Genomic DNA, 19,799 nt, shown 5'->3' with positions numbered 1-19,799 from the left:
AACTTTAAGATAAATTGGAAAAAATGAATAAAAACTTGCAGATGAAAACTAAGTGGTTTAATCATGAAATAAGTGATAACAGACATAGTTGTTGTTTTTTTTTCACATGCCATGGTAAATGTGCATGCACTTTTATATAAATTATATGTAATTTGACAAGTGAAATCTTATGTATTCCTTGTACAGGAATTTTTCCATCAGGGACAATGTAATTATCCCATTTAAGGCAATGTTTAGGCCACACCGTGAGTACCATGTACAAGTCTGGAAGACTCACTTTAGGAAGAATGCGAACCTCTTGGAATGGATACAGAGAAGGGCAACAAGATAGTAAGGACACAAAAGGGTACTCTTATCAAGAAAGACTCCACTTCTGCAAAATTGCAAAATATGGAAACTAGGCATCTGTGAAGAGACCAATTGAATCATTTAAGGTTCTATATAGATTGAGCAAACTAAATGTTGATGGCATCCTTATTTTTTTGCAGATGACACACATAAGGGCACATTTAAATTGAAAAAGGTTGGTTGTAGGGTAGATGTGCAAATATTTGCTTTAAGAGTAAGTGGTTGTTGGAACATACTTTTGTTTGGTGGAAGTAGTTTCAATAAGTTTTAAGGAAATTATGAGAACAGGTGGATAGATGTAGATGGGTGGTTTTTTTTTGCTGATGCTATATAAGCTTGATTCCTTGCATCATTTATCACTACCAATTCTTATTTTAGGCTGTATACATTTTTTAAACTTTTGCATCTTCTAGAAAACATTTATATTGTTGTATGTTCTTGATATATTCTTTAGGAGAGCTTGGATGGGAGTTATATCACCATTGTAGTAACACTGAAAAATTGTACAGTGCATTATTGGAAGCAGGAAAAGAGTATGCAATAGGAGATTTTGGAACATATGCAATGAACTCACTAAGATTGGAAAAAGGCTTCAGAATGTGGGGTGCTGAGGTATGTTATTATAATTATTACTTTATTATTATATATGAATGATTCTTAACAGAGGCATAGCTAGGTTTTTGGCACCCTTGGCAAATTTGTGGCTATGCACATTTTTTCAGTAATTTGTAAAATCATAATAAATAATAACAAGTACAGTCAGACCTCCGTTTAACAAACTTCTTTATAGTGAATTTTTCTATTTAGCAATTTTTTTAAAATTCTCTTTGGTAATTACATTTAAAATAGTTTCCGTAAAATGAAGAAAGTTTTCCATATAACAAATGGATTACAAGAGACTTAACTGGGTATGCCTTGTTCGAACCTCTGGCCTTCAAACAATTTAGGCAATAGTGCTGTTGCTAAGCACAAATTAAGAGTTAAAGAGATTACCATCTGCAACTTAATGGTACCTGTAAAACCTATCCAATTACTTGTATCACATACCGAGAAGTTGAGCTAGTCAACTACTTTCTATTTGGACAATAGATTTTGGTGAACCTTCTACTGTAAGCATTCTGTTACAGATTTAGGAGAGTAGTTTCCCTTACCCTGACAAGTTGTCATCTGTTGTTTTATATTAATATATAAAATTGCAAATTTATATGGGTAGGTACATAAAGTTATTAAATTACATCGAAGCTTAATTTTTCTTGCTTTAGTGTTAACAAAATTTGTGATATTTTCATCGAATTTTTAGTGCTAGCATGTTCAATTGAAAGGAGACAGATATGATGTGCATCCTTGTCCTGATGTTGATCTAAAATAATTCTTAACAAGTTTTAACTTGCTAAAACTCCTTTTGGCAGTGGCTTCTGTTGTTGGCATCATAAGGAATCTTTTAAGAGCGTTTTCAATATTTGGATAGGTTTCTTGCAACTCCCATTTAGCCAATACATTTAAAATATCTAAGTGATATATTGTATGGGGATTTTTGTTTTCTAATATTTCAATTATTTGGTGTTTAAAGCATTTGATTTCAATCTTAAATTTGCCTTGATTAATTTCAGTGTATTTTTCTGACAATAAAATAGCTTTAGTTTCTAAATCCTCATTTGTCACTGAATGGAACACTTTGCCAGTCAAAAAAAATAGTCCTCTTATCTTTTTTTAGAGATTTAGATCTTTAATTTAACTGTATTATAATAGAATCAATTATCTAAAAACAAGAAATTTTTATTCCATTCGGACAATAGGCTCTGGCCAACCTTCCACTGTAAGCATTTTTTTTTTTTTTTCCCCGCTTTGCCTTCCTCTTTTCAATTGGTACTAAGGCCGCCATAGCCTAGTGGTCAGGCACGCGGGTGCATAAGTACACGTGCCTTGAGTGACCGGGGTTCAAGCCCGTGACTGCTGAATACGGTGCTGTTTCTTGTATTCTATGTATCTTGTAAACTCCTCTGACCGTTTGGTCGTCCCGGAGTATAAACAGAAAATTTATTTATTTTCATTTTTTTGCAAGTTTCCTCAATTTCAGTAAAAACATAAATTTCATTATTTCTGAATCATTAAAATAACCTCCAAGTCATTTAATTAATACGGATGATTGATAAATATCCTGATTTTTTTTATTTTTGCAGTGATATGTTGTCCTTTCTGTCAGTATCAAATTCCAGAGGCTTAAAACCCCAATAAACTTGTAACGTTTGACAGTGCAATGATTTAGCAAGAGATAATGCATCACCAAGTAAATAACCATCTTTCATTTCGTGTAATATTAAAATAATTTGGTATAACTTATGGTATTTACTTTTGAACATCATCTTGTATTGATATGTCTCTTCAGGCTGATTTTTATGACTGATGATAGTTTCCCCATCTGCTATGCTAGTGGATGAAGAGAAGAAATTGTACAATAACTATATATTTCCAAAAGATGTCACATCTGCATTAATGCTGGCTGCATGCAGGCCTATCAAATTAAGATTATGTACACAACATGCATTATACCATTAAAGGAGCAAGGGAATGCTCCTTTTGAAATATGGCTTTGGACACCTTTGTACTTTCTCGCCATATGAGAGCCATTATTGTAGCCTTGACCACATATATTTTCAATTAATAGGCCATCTTGAATTAGTTTTTCCTTAATTTCTGATGCAATTCCCTCTCCTGTTTTTTCTGTTGTGTTTATGAAATTGATGAATCTTTCTTCAATTGTATATTTATCATCTGAAAATTTTAGTGAATAATTTCTGTTAATTGGTCTCTTTGTGGATACATCTAGAGTGCTATCAAATATTATACTATAATAGTTAGCTATTTGGATTTCTTTTATTATTTCACTTCGTACTTTTGATGCTAACAAATTAATAAATTCATTCTGTATTTTTGGCGATAAATAATTAGTGTGGTGTTTAATATGTGATTCCAGGGAATTTTTCATACTAACATCAAATTGGCTGACAAATTTGATCAAGTTTAAAAATATACCACAATTTGTTTCTTCAGTATCGATATTACTAGCATGTCCACAAGTTGCCAAATTATTTTCAGCACAGAACAATATACATTTTAATATTATTTTCAATATATGGTGCCATTTTGAAATTTCACTTCTTAATTTTGCTTTTGCTGCTTTTTCAATGTCATCAATTAGTCCACCTTTTTGAAGACCCTTTTCTAACAATTTCACAAAATGGAAATTGTGTTGTAACGAATTCTCATGAAATAGAATGTTTAGATTTTTCCAGTCCTTAAATCCATCTGAGCTGCAAAATGGAATATTATTTGTGGCAGATATAAATAAGAGGCACAGAAAACAATATATTGCATCTTTGTTTTTGAAATAGAATAACAATTTCCTCTTTTTTTCTCAATACCTTCATTTTTGTATTTCTACGAATTATTGAAACATCCGCCATTAGTGACAGGGTACATACTTAATACTTTGTTCAGGACTATTTTTCACTATAAGAGTTCTTTTTGTTCTTATAAAAGTGTTTTTGTGAATATTAAAATTCCATGTGGTTGGATCATTAAAATTTAGACTTATACATTCCATATTAGTATTATTGTTGCCATCATTTTCTTCTACCAACTTTGTTTATTATTATCCACTCTTTCTAATTCTTTTGAAATGACTTCAACTGTTTGGGCTTTTTCTTGGACTTCCATTTCAATGGCATTATCATTTGTTTCATCCTCATTTGAATTATGTTCATTTTCACTTTCAGATTTGGAGAGTGGCTCCAAATCTGAAAGTGAATATTGTAAGCCAGTTTTGTGAACTTGCAATTTAAAAAATTTTTTTTTTTATTTCCTCTTTATGCAGTCTTTCTATGTGGTACTGATGTCTGCTTTTTTCTTTGTTTGCATGTCTAAAATTAATTGGACTTTTGTTGTTTTACTTAAATTATAAATCACAATATTCACAATTACCTGTTATAAATAATGTGGGTAAAACACTATACACACATTATTTATAACTTCTAACTTATTCAGTATCGTAGAATGTACACAATGCGCAAATTGCAAACTGCTATGCATTCCAGCATGTGCTCATGAAGCGGTTGCATGAGTGGTCCCTTCAAAGTTACATTCTGGATGGCAAATAGATCTATGCTGCTATGCAGTATGTACTCAGATTTAAGGATGCATGCAGGCTTGAATCGACCTCTGAAAACATGCCATTTGGCAAAAATTGATTTTCACCCTGCCCTCTGGTCCCATCCTGATGCAACATCATCTAGAGGAAACCATCGAAATAGATTGGCATGAAACTGATGTTGCCTGTCAGTGACAACCTTAACACCTGTGACAATGGCAAGATGTTCCTACGCTACTGATTTCTTCAGTGGGTACTGAATACAGGTGTAACCCTCGTATAACACGGTTATTAGGTTCCTGTAAAATGTTGTGTTGTGCGAAACCTTGTTATACGGGACTAAGAAAAAAGTACAAAAAGGGGGGTTACGTTCCAAAAGTTAACAAAAATACACTATTTCGTTAAAAAAAGAACAAAAATACACCATTCTAAATTTCATGTATCTTCTGCTCTCTTTAAAAAATCAAAAATCTGGGTTTGTCTGCTTTTGCTTAATAAATCTTTGTGAATTTCATCATATGGAACTAAGTATTTTTGAAGGGAATGCTCCTTTTGAAATATGGCTTGGACACCTTTGCACTTTCCCACCATTGTTGTAGCCTTGACCACATATATTTTCATTTAATAGGCCATCTTGAATTAGTGTTTCCTTAATTTCTGATGCAATTCGCTCTCCTGATTTTGAACTTTGGGCTCCTTTCATTCAAAAAATAAGATTCTAATTGCTCGGCTGACTTTATGCCTTTCCCTATGCTTTTTAGTGTAAAATTTGGAAGTTTAGAATTTTCATCGGTGATATCATCATCTGAATTGATTTGATTTTACCTCCAATGCCATTTGCACAAAATCCACTACACTGACTTCTTTTTTTACCAGTAATTCTTGAACATCTTCAGTAATCATATCTTTTTAAATTTTTTTTTAGGAGCATCAGCAACTAAGGCCATGTTACTCTGTGTGTATTGTCTATAAATTGCGTGTGTCCTGAATCGATTTTCTGTTTTGCTGGATGAAAAACCCAAGTTTCCGGTAGAAAAAACTATGCCGCTCGAGCTCGACTAACTCAACCACATTGTGAAAAAGACCCATAAAAATTCCTCCCTTCATCAACGGGATTCAAACTAGGGTATTTTCCAGCCAGTGTGGGGAGGAGGGCAATTCTATCAACTGTACTACCCACGAGGGCTTCAGTAGTGATATAATCAAAACCTTCCCCTCTTACCGATGTAGCAAATTCTACTATCGCTCCGATTCCGTTTTCTGCCCGTTCGATGATATTTCCTGAATAGGTACCTCCGTAGCCAGGTGGGAAGGAGCAGCAGTGCGTAGCACATGCTTCTTGATTAGACTGGGGTTCGAGCCTGTCACCACCAAATACAGAGGATGCGGAAAGGTCAAGGGAATGACCACCACATATTCCCGGAGCAATATGGCCTTAGTTGCTAATGCTCCTAAAAACCAAATAACAAAATAATTTTCTGAATGAACTGACTTTGGCCATACATTTTTCCACACGCATTTAATGTTGAAGATTTTACTTCTTTCAGTGATAAAGCTATGATACAGTCCACAATTGAGAAATCTTTCCATGCCTCCATTACTTCAATAGATTCGGAATCAATTTTTTCCAAAAGCCATTGTATCGATTTTCTGATGGAATGAGTTTTAAAGGTGGATATAATGCCTTGATCTATGGCTGAATGAAAGAAATTGTATTAAGCCCAGTACAGCTGTGGCAGTAGGAACATCTACGTTTTGATGACTTAAATTCTTTTGGATGGCCTGGTGTGTGCTATCCAATAGTAATAAAACTTTGAAATCTAGATTTTTCCACAAGTTCAATAGCACAGAACGTAACATGGGAATTTCCAAACAAAATAAAATACAGGGATTTCTGAATAATTTTTTTTTTTTGGCTAGCGAGTCAACAGCGGGGATTCAAAAAGAGTGGAAACGTGAAAAATTACATCCAACGGTCCCCCCCCCCCCCCGCACAAAAGCTCAAAAATATCCTGTTATGCAAGATTTACCGAAATTCTCTAACCATGTTATATAAGTACTGTGTTGTTAGCATTAGCATTAGTAGAGGCATATGATGCAAGAAAGCAAGCTTATTCAGCATCAGCCAAAAAAAAAAAAAAAAAAAAAAACAACCACTACTCCCATTTCACCCCTCCGTTCGTTCGAAATACCTGTCCAGCTGAGCCTTAAATTTGTTTAGGCTATCAACTTCAACAACAAGCGATGGGAGTCTATTCCACAAACCAACTGCCCGCTGGCTAAAGGCAAATTTCCGCACATCTATCCGACATCCTTCCTTCCTCAATTTGAATTTATGCCCTCTCAGGTGATTATTCTGAGCAAGAGGGAGAATCCCATCGGCATTGAGCATGCTCAAGCCATTCAAAGCCTTATACACCTCTATCAGATCACCTCGCCGATGCCTAGTCTCCAGGCTCTGTAATTTGCAAAACTTAAGCCTTTCTTCGTAAGAGAGCAACCCTTTGTTCCATTCACTAATCTTGTTGCCCTTCTCTGTACTCGTTCCAGCAGCTCTACATCCTTCTTGAAATGAGGCCTCCAGACCTGTATACAGTACTCAAGGTGTGGCCTGACCAATGCCTTATACAAGGGAATAATCACATCCCTGTCCCTGCTAGAAAAATTCCTGTATATCATTGACAAGACACCATGAGCTACTCTTGCAGCTCATCTGCACTGCTCAGAGAACTTCAAATCTGCCTGCACAATTACCCCCAGGTCCTTTTCATTCTCTACCACTGTCAGCGTAGTACCACAGAGTTGATACGTTGATCTGGGGTTACTGTTTCCCATATGTAGTACTTTACATTTGTCAATGTTAAACTTCATTTGCCACCTCTCAGCCCATCTGCTCAACCTTTCCAGATCCTGTTGCAGGAGCATAGTATCAGTAGTGTCCTTAACAACCCTGCCAACCTTGGTATCGTCTGCAAACTTGGAATTAAGCCTAATACACCATCATCAATATCATTTATAAATACAGAAAACAACAATGGACCCAACACTGAACCCTGAGGAACTCCACTAATAACATTAGTCCACGTTGAGCAGTGTCCATTGATTACCACTCTCTGTCTTCTGCCACTCAACCATCCCTTTATCCATAGCAGCAATTTGCCTCCAATGCCACACTTCTCCAATTTGTGCAGCAAGTCTTCCATGTGCAACAGTATCAAAAGCCTTTCTAAGATCCAAATATATAATATCAAAGTTATTCCCTGCATCCAGTTCTTTTGTGACTACATCATAGTATCCAATCAAATTGGTCAGACAAGACCTGCCCTTAACAAAACCATGCTGTGTCTGAGCTATAACTGAATTCTTGTCCAGATGATCGTGCAGTGCTTCTTTAACCAGTGCCTCCATTAATTTTCCTGGAACCGAAGTTAAACTAACAGGTCTATAATTACTTGTGTCAGCCTTTGATCCTCCTTTGTGAATTGGGGTTACATTTGCACATCTCCAGTCCATGGGTACCTCCCCTGAGTCCAAAGAAGCTCTCATAATTATGGCTAGGGGTTTGCTTACTTCCTTTGCTGCCTCCTTTAATATAACTGGATAGATCCCATCCACCCCAGGTGCCTTTTTTATGTTTATCCTCAACAATTTCTCCTCCACTTTCCTCTCAGTTATTAGAAAATAATCTAGCTCACTGCCAATGTTTACTTCACCTACGACATTCCCCTTCCTGAATAACTCCTCATGTGTGAATGTAGATGCAAAATACTCGTTTAGATTGTTAGCCACCTGAGCTGGATCCTCAACTGTTGAACCATCAACATCCAGTGGACCAATCTGATTCATCCCTTTCCTTCTTGAGTTTAAATAGGTAAAGAACTCTTTTCTGTTTTTCTTTGCATCCTTTGCCAAGGATTTCTCATAATCTGCCTTTGCCTGCCTAATCTCCTTTGTGACTTGGTTACAGACCAACTTATATCTATCATAGGCTTCCATGTCACCCATTAATTTGTATGTATCCCATGCATTTTTCTTCTCTGCCATATGTCTCATTAGTTCATCTGACAACCATTTAGGCCTGAACCTTGAACAATATTTCTTGGTTGGTATGTAAAGCCTGGTAGCTTCCAAGATTAGTTCCCTGAATGGTTCCCATTTTGAATTTGCTGTTGGTAACATCATCAGTTGGTCCCACTGTATAGAATTTAAATAGTGTCTCAGACCCTCATAGTCGCCTTTACGAAAGCAAAAACCCTTCCCTTTACCTCTGATGTTAGTTACCTCCTTGAGTAAATCCCACTTCAGCACACTGTGATCACTGCCACCCAGTGGTTCCTTTATCTGCAGATTCCTAATGCATGAAGAATCACTACTGATAATCAGATCAAGAGTGTTACTCCCTCTAGTTGCCTCCCGAACATGCTGGTGTAGAAAACAATCATCCAATAAATCCACAAAAGCCTTGCTAGTGTGTGAGTGACCAACCCACAAATTCCAGTCAATATCTGGGAAATTAAAATCCCCCATTATAAGACTCTCTGATTTACTGGCCCATTCTATTTCCCTGTACAGTATCTTATTATACTCATCAGAGTCATTAGGCCTATAGCACACTCCTACTCTCAATTTTGATTTACCTATGCTTATGTCACACCAAACTGACTCGACACTGCCCTGTCCATCAATGTCGACTGGCTTCACTTCCTTCGATTTTACGTGTTTTTTAACTAATAGCATAACCCCTCCTCCCCTCCTGTCCTGTCTATCCTTTCTATACACATTGTACTCCCCAGTGCGAGGATTGCCGCAATTTATCAATTGTGTTAGAATGAAACCGTGTTGTAGAAGTACCGTGTTATATGGGGGTTGCCTGTACATGAAAAGTTTAATAAATTTGATTATTTGGAAGGATATTTAAATCATCTCTAGCTAGTTTTTTAGGTAGATATATAGGCAGTTCCTGCTTTACGAGTTTTTTTTTTTTTTTTCAAGTATCAACAAAATTGAAAATGTGAACATTATTTGCAAAAAATGAGTGTTAAACATTCATAATTACCACATTTCAAACCAGGTATGTAGGTATACAATGCAGTGTACCCAGCTTTACGATATTAATCCGTTCCAAAGACACCATCATATCGTGAAAATATTGTAATGTGAACCCAACTCATTGTTTTTTGGTAATTCATTCCACAACCTTGGAAGTTGAAAATTTTGTTATATAATGCTCTAAAAGGTCATTTTTATAGGTAAGTTGTATTGGTTACCAATTCAGATCATTAAAATGTACTACACTTTCATTGTTATCAAGAACCAAAATAAGAACCAATTTTGAACGGCAATGTGATATTTTTCTAAAGCACATTTTTGGAGGTCACTACCATAAAACAATAAAAACGATTTGCACTTTCTGGTTTATTGGGCTTTTCTGTTATTGCAAGCCAGTGGCTGACTGGTCAGGGTGTCAGCTTGCCCGATGTCAAGTGGGCCCCCTTGAAATAACATTAAACAATATGTTAAAAATGTTAATGACCTCTTAGTAGCTTGAAAATATAGTAGTTGTGGGTGGGCTTCCCTTTATCTCCTGGCAACGAATATTTTTAGGCCCAGTGCGCCATTGCTGCAAGCAATTATAAAAGGGGTAGTAAACTCGATGTTATTGCATTTGTGAAAATACCAATACTGATAGCCGGAATTGTGTGGTTTTTTTATGTTATTATGGTGAAATGTGTTTCCCCCCCCCCCTTTACTGAAATCTTCAATTGTATAAAAAACATAAATAAATTTTCAGAATCTTTTCTTCATTCCTTTTTTTTTTTTTTAAGCTTCATAAACTTGTTACTCTGTGCAAATTGTGTTAGTTGCAATTTGTGCGTGTCTTTAAAAAATGCTTATGCATGCTATTGAAATTTATAAAGAAAAGAGAAGATTATCTTGGAAACAAACGCCTTTTGAAGCATTTCTGAAGAAGACGACTCCTTGTGCAACAAACACCAACGAGTACCGAGCCAATAACGAGTGATCAACGAGTGTGCATTTAGTTGATGATGAAGAATAAACATTCTTTAAAATTTGTAAGTCATAAATAATTTCTTTATTATTATAATTTGCTTGATTTTACAGGCTGTTTTCATTTCTTTGGATAAATCAATCATTGTTTAAACATAAACTAATTAGCTAACTAATTTCATTGAGAACGTAACCCCTATTTTTAACATTATGTCTACGGGAAATAAATTCTCCCTTTATGAGTGCACGATAGGAACGAATTAACTTGTAAAGTCAGAAACTATCTGTATAGGCAAATGCTTGATTTTCCAAAAATTTCATTACTTCATACAGCATGTCCTTGCTTCCTTTTCTTACTTCTGATTACACCATGAATTGGCAAAATAATACACTTCCTCATTCATTTCACACATATACGTGGTCTCTGTGATGTCCATTTCCACCTACAGTCTGACAAACCTGATGTACTTTTTCTGACAGAATCCCAGTTATCAGTTGATTCAACCAGTGCTCATCTCAGCTGTCTGAATTATTCTCTGTATGATTCCTTTCATTTCAAAGGTACTTCTTGTGCATATAATCATTCTGATATTCCTGGTCAGAGACAGTACTTTGGAATCTCCTCTTTTCAGTCTTCTCTGTCTTAAAATCTCTCTACCACATTCTGTCAAATTCATCTGTTGCTTCTATCATTCTCCAAATGCCACTCACTAATCACTTGGACTTCTCTGACTTCCTCTCTTTGAATCTTGACTTTCTCCAGTCCAATTTTCCTAACAGTGAGGTAATTTTCCCCGATGATTTTAATGTTCACAACTCCAGCTGTCTTCCATTTTTTATAATTACATGGACCCAGCTGGTCAAGATGCTGAGGCTTTTGCAATTGTTAATGATCTCGCACAGATTGCTCATTTACCTACCAGAATACGAGACACTCCTAACCATGCAACCAACCACGTTTGATCTTTTTCTCACAAACAACAGCCTTCTATGTACACAATCTGAGTAGTCCTCTAGGCACCTCAGATCACAACTTGGCAATTGTTTCTTCTCCAGTGGAGTTTTTATCTCATGGCTATTCCCAATCTCGTGTTGTTTGGCATTACAAGAATGCAAAATGGGATGATCTGCAAGATTTCTTCTTTTCCTTGGTCAGATTACTGTTTCAAATCTTCTGATGTCAACATTTGCTCAGATCGATCCAGTAAAATTATTCTTGTAAGGATGAAATCCTTTATCTCACACTCCATCTTAAAATCTTGTCCTTTATTTGTCATTCTGCCTTCTGACTTCTCCCCTAATCCTGGTATTCTCCAAGGTTCAGTTCCTTTTCCCACTCTTTTCCTCTTGTATATTAATGACCTTTAATTGGCTGAAAATCCTATCCATAGTTTTACTGATGATAGCACATTGCATTTCACCTTTCAGTTTGAGAAACCTTGCCATGCACAAACAGCAGTTTAAACTGCTGGAATATCCACTACCAATTCCTTAAATGCTGATCCCTAGGTAATTCATGGGATAAAGATAACTTAGTTGAATTCAATCCTTCTAAAACTCAGTCCTGTCTTATAGTTATGGTGAGTTATTACATAGCACAGAGCAAAATGGAAGACACCTGTCTTATACCTAATAAAAAGGATTCTTCTGCTCCTATGCTTATCTTCGATGACACTCTGGATTCTAGGCATGATCATATATCTCTATTGGAGATTACCCTGACTTCTAATCTCTCTTGACATAAGCACATTACAAATATTGTTTCCTCTGCATCTACAAAACAGGGTTTTCTCTTTCGCTCTCACTGTTACTTTTTTCCAAACAACTGTTCACTCTGTACAAATCCCAAATCCGTCCTACCATGGAATATTGTTCCCATATCTGGGGCGGTGCCCCTAAAACCTCTCTCAGACTTTTAGATTCCTTTCAAAAGAGAGCAGTCAGGTTAATTAATGACTCATCTCTAACAGAGTCTCTCCACTCTGTCTCATAGACGTTCTGTTTCTGCTGCATTCCTCTTCTATAGATACTTCCATGGGCACTTTTCTTCTGAGCTGGCTTTTATAATTCCCCCTCTCTCTTCCAAAGCAATCTGAACACATGCCACAACCAGTCAACATACTTTTACTGTCCAACTTGAAACTCACAGAACCAACTTTTTTATTTTCCTCATTTATTCATTCAATTTCCGTTTTCTGGAACAACCTTCATAAGTATTTCCTGAAAATTACGATCAACAGAAGTTCAAGTCTAGTGTGAACAAGTATCTTCTTTCATCTCTCAAAATTTAAACCCGTGCACGGTACCAAGTGCTATAGGTTCTAATACCTCTCGTTTTAGGGGTTTAAAAAAAAAATAAAAAAAATCTGCACCAACTATAACTCTTTTGACTCCAAGGCACACCCTCACTAGTTACCGAATAAAACATCTATATTCATTAAACTGGGAATACATAGAGATAAAATGAAAATTCCAAATATTACTATCTCACAGCCAACTTAGTGTGAATCAGACAATATTTGTGTTAATGGTAAAATTTTTATTTCTAATAATTATTGTAGCCTGGGAATTATTATCGGCACTTAAAACTTGCTGCCTGGACTGGTAGCCCTAATTGCCTTTACTGTTTGAATAGGGCTCCTGAACAAATATAATGTACAAATTATTCTCCTGTACTAAAATAGTTATTTCAGCAGCTACTACCTTTCACTTCTGAGCATTAAACTGCATTAAAGAAATCATTAGTTTCCTTGTTACTAAAAGGAATATCTTGTTTATAGTGGAAATCCCTCAAGGAATGCCCAGAACTGGTTCAGTGACAGGAGATGGTATCACCACAATAATACTTGACCATATGACATTTATAACATGTAATAGTAATTATATTTTTAACTTTATACAAAGACCAATTTATAGACAATCTAAATTCTAAAATTAGATCTAATCAATAAAATTTTAGATAGTTTTCCTTTCGCATCAAAATTATTCAGTCTGCAACAAAGTCACAAAGGACATTAAGCAAACTAAGGCAGATTATGAGAGGTCCCTAATAAAGAATGCAAAGATACAGAGCAAAGACTTCTTTACTTATCGGAACACTAGAAGGAAAGGAAAGAATCACTTTGTTCACGAGATATGAATGGTTTAACTGTTGATGCCCTTGCACAGGTTGCTGAAAAATTGAATAAGTATTTTGCACCTACATTTACATGTGAGCAATTTTTTTAGGGATGTGGATGCTAGAAATGTTATCAAATTCTAACAGGGAGCCAAATGATTTTATGATAACTGAGAAGAAAGTGGAAGAGAAACTGCCAAAGCTAAACTTAAAAAAAAAAAAAAAAAAAGCACCCAGGATGGATGGGATCTATTCAATCATATTTGAGGAGACAGCATAAGAGGTAAGCAAGCTTTTAGCTATGATTATGAGAGCATCCTTGGATTCAGGAGAGGTCCCAGTAGATTTGAGCTGTGCAAATGTATCCCCCAATTCACAAAGGGTTCAGAATAGCATGAGTAATTACCAATCTGTTAGCTTGACTTCTGTTCAGGCTGGCTAAAGAAGTAATGCAGGACCATCTAGAAGCTTTTTTTTAGATGGTCTTTTATGTTGCACTTAAAAGACTATTATGCAAATTGGAGCAGTATGGCATTAAGGGCAAATTACGTCTATGGATAAAGAGATGGTTGAATTAGAACACGATGAGCACTGCTCTTCGTGAAGTTATCTGCGGAGTCCCTCAAGGTTCAGTGTTGGACCCAGTTGTTTTCTATGTTCATTAATGATATTGCTGAAGGCATATCAGGATTAATTTAATGTCTAAGTTTGCAGATACTGTGAAGGTTGAAAGGGTGATTATTCACAGTATTCTACTGCAACAAGATCTAGAAAAATTAAGAGATGGGCTGAGAAGTGACAATTGAAGTGTAAAATTGACAAATGCAAGGTCATGTGAATAGCAGTAATCCCAGATTGATATAAGAATGTGTGGTAGTGGAAAATTAAAAAGATCTGTGGTAATTGTGTAGTCATATATGAAGTTCCTTTGAGCAGTGCTAATAGGACAGCTCATGGGGTTTTTTCAATGGTGTATAGGATGAGGAGGTAATTATTCCATTGTATAAGGCATTGATTAGACCACATCTTGAGTACTGCATGTAAGTTTAGAAGCCTCATTTTAGGGAGGACATGGATCCGTTGGAACGGGTGCAGAGAAGAGCAATGAGATGAGTCATGTACCAGGAAAGGTTTCAGTTCTACAGTTTGAAGCATCTGGAGACTACACACCTGTGAGATGTAATTGAGGTGTTAAAGGTTTTGAATGGATCGAGTAAGCTCAATGGTATCCTTCCATTTACTCAGACTACAAATGAATTGTAGTGTGAGTTGTTGGTGCGTTATAGCCCTAGTTGCTCATGCTCCATTAAAACCTAAACAAACAACCAACCAACCAACTACAAATGAGGAGACAAATTCATATTGAGGAAGACTGATTTTAGAATATATATGTGTAGAAATTTGCCTTCATCCGGCAAGAATGTGGTTGATTATTGGAACAAACTTCCATCCGTTGTTGTGGAAGTGAGTCATTTGAATAAATTTAAGGAAGAACTAGACAAACTATTGGAGGGGATGGACAGGGCAGGTGAGAAGTGTGCATGTGCACATGGGTGGTCACACACCTTAATGTGAGCTCCGTGCTGTGATAAATTAGTGTAGTTTTCCTTGGAGCTACCACTGAAGAGTGTATGTGATAAGGCTCAGGTGCCTGTGATCTACCAAAATCTGATGACAGAAGTATCAAAAATAATCAGGAAAAATTCTATAGTTGTGTTAACATTACATGTGTATGATAAAAGATCTTGCTAACTCCAATGCTGTTGCTTATTGCCATTATCTGCAAACCCCCAAGGAATTACCGTTGACCTAACCCTCTCTGGAATGTGTGCTGAGTGTGTACTTGCATATTAGTCACTGGATTTAAATATTTTGAATAATTGAAGGGTTTTTTCAGTGTAAAATTACAACTTAATTGCCCAAAGTTTGAACTTTGGGCAATAAATTTGACATCTATTTGAATCGTATAGCTTGTCCGAAATTCTATTCTTTTATGCTTTTTTATATAAGTGCTGTAATGCCTATATAATGAAATTACTTAGTGGTTTAGAGATGCCACTAAACAAAATGACAAGTCTGACTCTGCCAGCACTGGTTACTTGCAAGAGGTTAATATAAGTCAGTTCCTTTGTAATATGTTCCATTTGTAAACACACCCTGTGTGAAATCTCTTCAGCTGTAAAATCGTTATCCAAGATGCCCAATCTTAGTTGAAGAAACTTTATCTAACATGTAGAGTAAAGAACTGTACTACTGGTGAGAGTATTGGATCCAAAACGAAAGATGCACACGAAGCAATGGAAGCCAAAGACTTATTGACAGACCCCCCCCCATGAAGCTGGAGAGACTGAACAAGATCATCAGAAGTAATATACCTGAAAATGCAAATGTGAACAGCTGTCATGTGTAATAATGAAATTTGTTCGAATGAAGTGTGTTGCCAAGAGTTGCAACTACAAACAGTCATAATTCTATAGTGCCTCCTCCTCCTTCAGACATCAACCCGTATGAACGTAATAATAACATACACATCACCAGTTGGGCCAAGTGTCCTATCATATATCACCTCTTTTGAGGGCTACATCCTTGTATATGAAGTCAGCCCAAACTGTGTATCAGGTGTCACAGGAGTGATTCCTGTCTTCACTGCCATTTTCGGAGGACTCATCTATTTAATCAATCCCCCTCCAAGTTCCTATATCTCAGTAACAACTGATGATCCGCATATGCTAATTAAAAATATCAAGCTGGAAATAATCCAACTCATTCGGAATGAAATTCTGACAAGGTAACCAGCACCACCAATGAAATGGCTTGCATTCAGTGGTTCAGTTAGAAAGGCTGATAAAACACTCTATAACTCGCATTCATTTGAGTGGTCCACAGCCAGTTTGAGACCTCAAATCCAGTTCACCACATTGAACAGGCTTGCACAGATGCAAGGCACCAACTGCCAGCAGAGAGAGAGTTCAAACCCATTATTGTTGATAACATGCTCTGAGGAGATCTGCAAGACACCACCAACTTTTCACATCTCACACACTCCAGCTAGAAATAGTGCGAATTGCCTCCCACTGCCATATTAATCCTTATGCTAGATCGAGAGCAGCTAAGAAGTCCTGGTGTAACAGCTTTTGAAACCTCTAAACTGCGTGTTGCGACACCTTGGGGAGGCACCATAATTTACCAGGAGTGTCACGGACGATGTAATAGTTTGTAAGATTTCCATGGCCTTATTAAAAATGTATTAGTAATGGTTTTTTTAATATTAGATATATACTAATATTTGATCTGTATTATTAATGTAAATAATTCCTCCATAGCCAGGTGCAGTAGTGCGTAGTACACGCTTCTTGATTAGACTGGGGTTCAAGCCCGTGACCACCAAATACGGAGGATGTGGAAGGTCAGGGAATGACCACCGCATATCCCCAAGCCCGGATAAAGGGTGGTGCTAGGAAGGGCATCCGGCCATAAAAATTGCATTCCAAACCAATAAAAACACTGACCACATATATATAATGGGAAAAGGTGAGGGAAAAAAAAAAAATAAAAAAATAAAAAATAATGTAAATAATTATAGAAAATATTTGAGGTATTTTTAATGAAGAGAACGTGTGTGCCCAGATGAGATTCTTGCGATCCGGTTTTTTTTTTTGGTAGTTGGCACATTGGCCATAATGCACCTTCCAAGGTTTTTTGCAGTACTTTGATCCAAGCCCGAAGCAGGATTCGAACCCACGACCTTTGGGTTGCTAGGCAGGCACTTTACCCACACGGCTAGCCCGGTCGGCAGCGATCCGGTTAATACGAGTGATTGCTTCAGATATTTTTGCACGTTATTTGACCTTGCATGAGTCTGAATTATTGTATTTAGATATTAAAAATAAGAAATTGCACTCCCTTGAAGTAGATGTTGTACTTCAAGGGAGGCGTGGGCTCAGAAAGTTGATTCGCATATGAAAGTTTGAAAACCGCTGCTCTAAAGCATTAAATCTATAACAAGTCAACCAAATAGGATTAGATGAGAAAACCCTGTTCATTTCAAGACTTTCTCCTAACACTACCTTACAACAGATTCTGTGCAGCAGGAACTAAAGATCAAAATGGAGGCTCACTGGCTGCCTACCAAGCAATCATCATATGCATTTTATCATAGTCTGTTTTCAGACTATGATGCTGTTTGTGATCCTGCCAACTGGCCTATTGGCATGCTGATTCATCCCTTCAATGCCAACCCTTGGTGGGTAGAATAGGAAGCCATCCTATTCTACCCACCAAGAATCTGATGCAGATGCCATCCCAAAAACAACAGCAGGACTGACTGATGATGGAAAGTGGAATCTCATCTGCTTCCTGTGGCCATAAGTCCCTGCATACCTCATCCACTTCAACCAGATTAACAACTTGCAATCTCTCTCTCATCTTCATATGCAATGGTATCACAAGATGATTGTCCCCTCCAGAATAACAGCAATATTAGATGTAGACAGCCAACCAGAATTTGCATAACACATCAAAATCCATTGGTTATCTTCTATCAGAATGCTTGGAGCCTTTGAAATAAGCTTCATATGCTTGGGCAGATCCTCCTATCACAGCAGTATCATATTGTATGTATGTATATGGAAACCTGGTTGGTCCAACAAACTGAAGAAACCATTGACATGGCTACAGCTGCACAATATGCTACAGCATTTGCATCTAGGTCTGATAGAAGAAGAGGAGGTGCAAAATTAGTGTTAGTCATAACTACTTGAATATTCAAAAGTGTTTCTTTGCTGCCTCTGCAATTCCATGGGATGTGTTAGCAACTTGTCCTGCAGATTTGGCTGTTCCTCCTGTCACAAGGTGGTTTAATACCATTGCAAGATATGCAGCCTCAAAAATGGTTACTATTACTTCAAGGTCAAATGCATGTTGGATACCATTTCTTCACTATGACTTCATGCTTAAGCAACATGTGCATGCCATCCAGAAGAAGACTGGTGACCCACTCCACAGGGCAAAATACTTCAGACTATTACACCACATATAATCAAGCCAAGTTGCAAGCCATCAAGAACTACTTCAGTGGCACTCTGGATAATCGGAAAATTTCCTATGCGAATGTTCAGTCAAGCTTCCTGCAGAATTCTAACCCAGAGGAGTAGCTGGACTATATTACTTGGTTCTAAAATGCTGTACCCACCAATCTCCAGGTCTCAAAGAATTCCAATCAACAGGATATCTTTGACATGATCGTCATCGCCAAACAGCAACTGTTAAATGCTATCAAAGCATTACGGCTCTCGGATACTGCTGGCCAAAATAAAGTTCCGCACTTCATGCTAAAATCTGTATATTTCTGATGTCTTATTAACAATATAATACTGTGATTAAAGAAAACCACTTTCCATAGCAGTGGAATATTTATGAAGTAATGCCCATTGCAAAATCTAATATCTATATCAATCAGTCACTACAGGCTCATATCTAAAGATTCTACTAGGTGATGTGTTTTTTTTTTTTTTTGGGTTTTTTGCTGATATAGCTTGCTTTCTTGCATCATTTGCCACTACTGATATTAAAATTATGCAAGAAAGCAATCCAAATGCAAGATTTTATTCCTGATCAATAACAATAATTGTACTGCACATAACATCTAAATAACTGCTTGTGTTACATATCTGCCTCTTAATTACACAATCATTTTGTAACCACTGAATCTAGGCATAATTTATAATGTGCATTTCAAAGTTGTCTCAAATGAATTCTTATCACAGCATTCACAAAGAAGATAAAGCATGCTATTGACATGATTTCTGGAGCTTGATGTTTGGTTAAAAAAACAATTGTGAAATGTTGACAAAAAACAGAATCGATTCCAGTAGAAACATCCAGCAACTTAAATTTAACAAGAAATTGAATTATATAAAAAAAACAAAAAACACACTATGAAATCATTTGTTGTTGTGGAAAATGTTCCAAGCAAAGTAGCTTTTAAAGAATATGTGCCAGCAGATAGCAAAATCATTGAAACTATGAGGGATGGTGCAAAGCCAAAAGAAATTGATGACAAACATTGATTACAGTGATGAAAATATCAATTTATTGAAGTAATTGCAAGTATCCAAAAAGTGAGGTGGTCTCTTTCTGATTTTAATGATGTTTTTGGTCAGATAAACCTTACTGATG

General features: G+C 36.5%; 1 protein-coding gene across 1 annotated transcript in view; it reads left to right on the top strand.

The window, feature by feature from the left end:
- LOC150089238 (dimethylglycine dehydrogenase, mitochondrial-like) overlaps positions 1 to 19,799 on the top strand; it is a 220,916-nt gene that overhangs the window by 193,550 nt on the left and 7,567 nt on the right. The window contains exon 14 of the mRNA XM_090388493.1: positions 803 to 960. Within this exon, the coding sequence (XP_090244619.1) occupies positions 803 to 960 (158 nt within the window). The remainder of the gene's footprint in view (positions 1 to 802; positions 961 to 19,799) is intronic.

This window comes from Mastigoproctus giganteus, chromosome 2 (genome assembly GCF_048544385.1).
Source record: "Mastigoproctus giganteus isolate SK-2022 chromosome 2, ASM4854438v1, whole genome shotgun sequence".
NCBI lineage: Eukaryota > Metazoa > Arthropoda > Arachnida > Uropygi > Thelyphonidae > Mastigoproctus > Mastigoproctus giganteus.
Note: the sequence above shows the minus strand (reverse complement) of the source record. Positions and strands in the feature narration are given on the sequence as shown.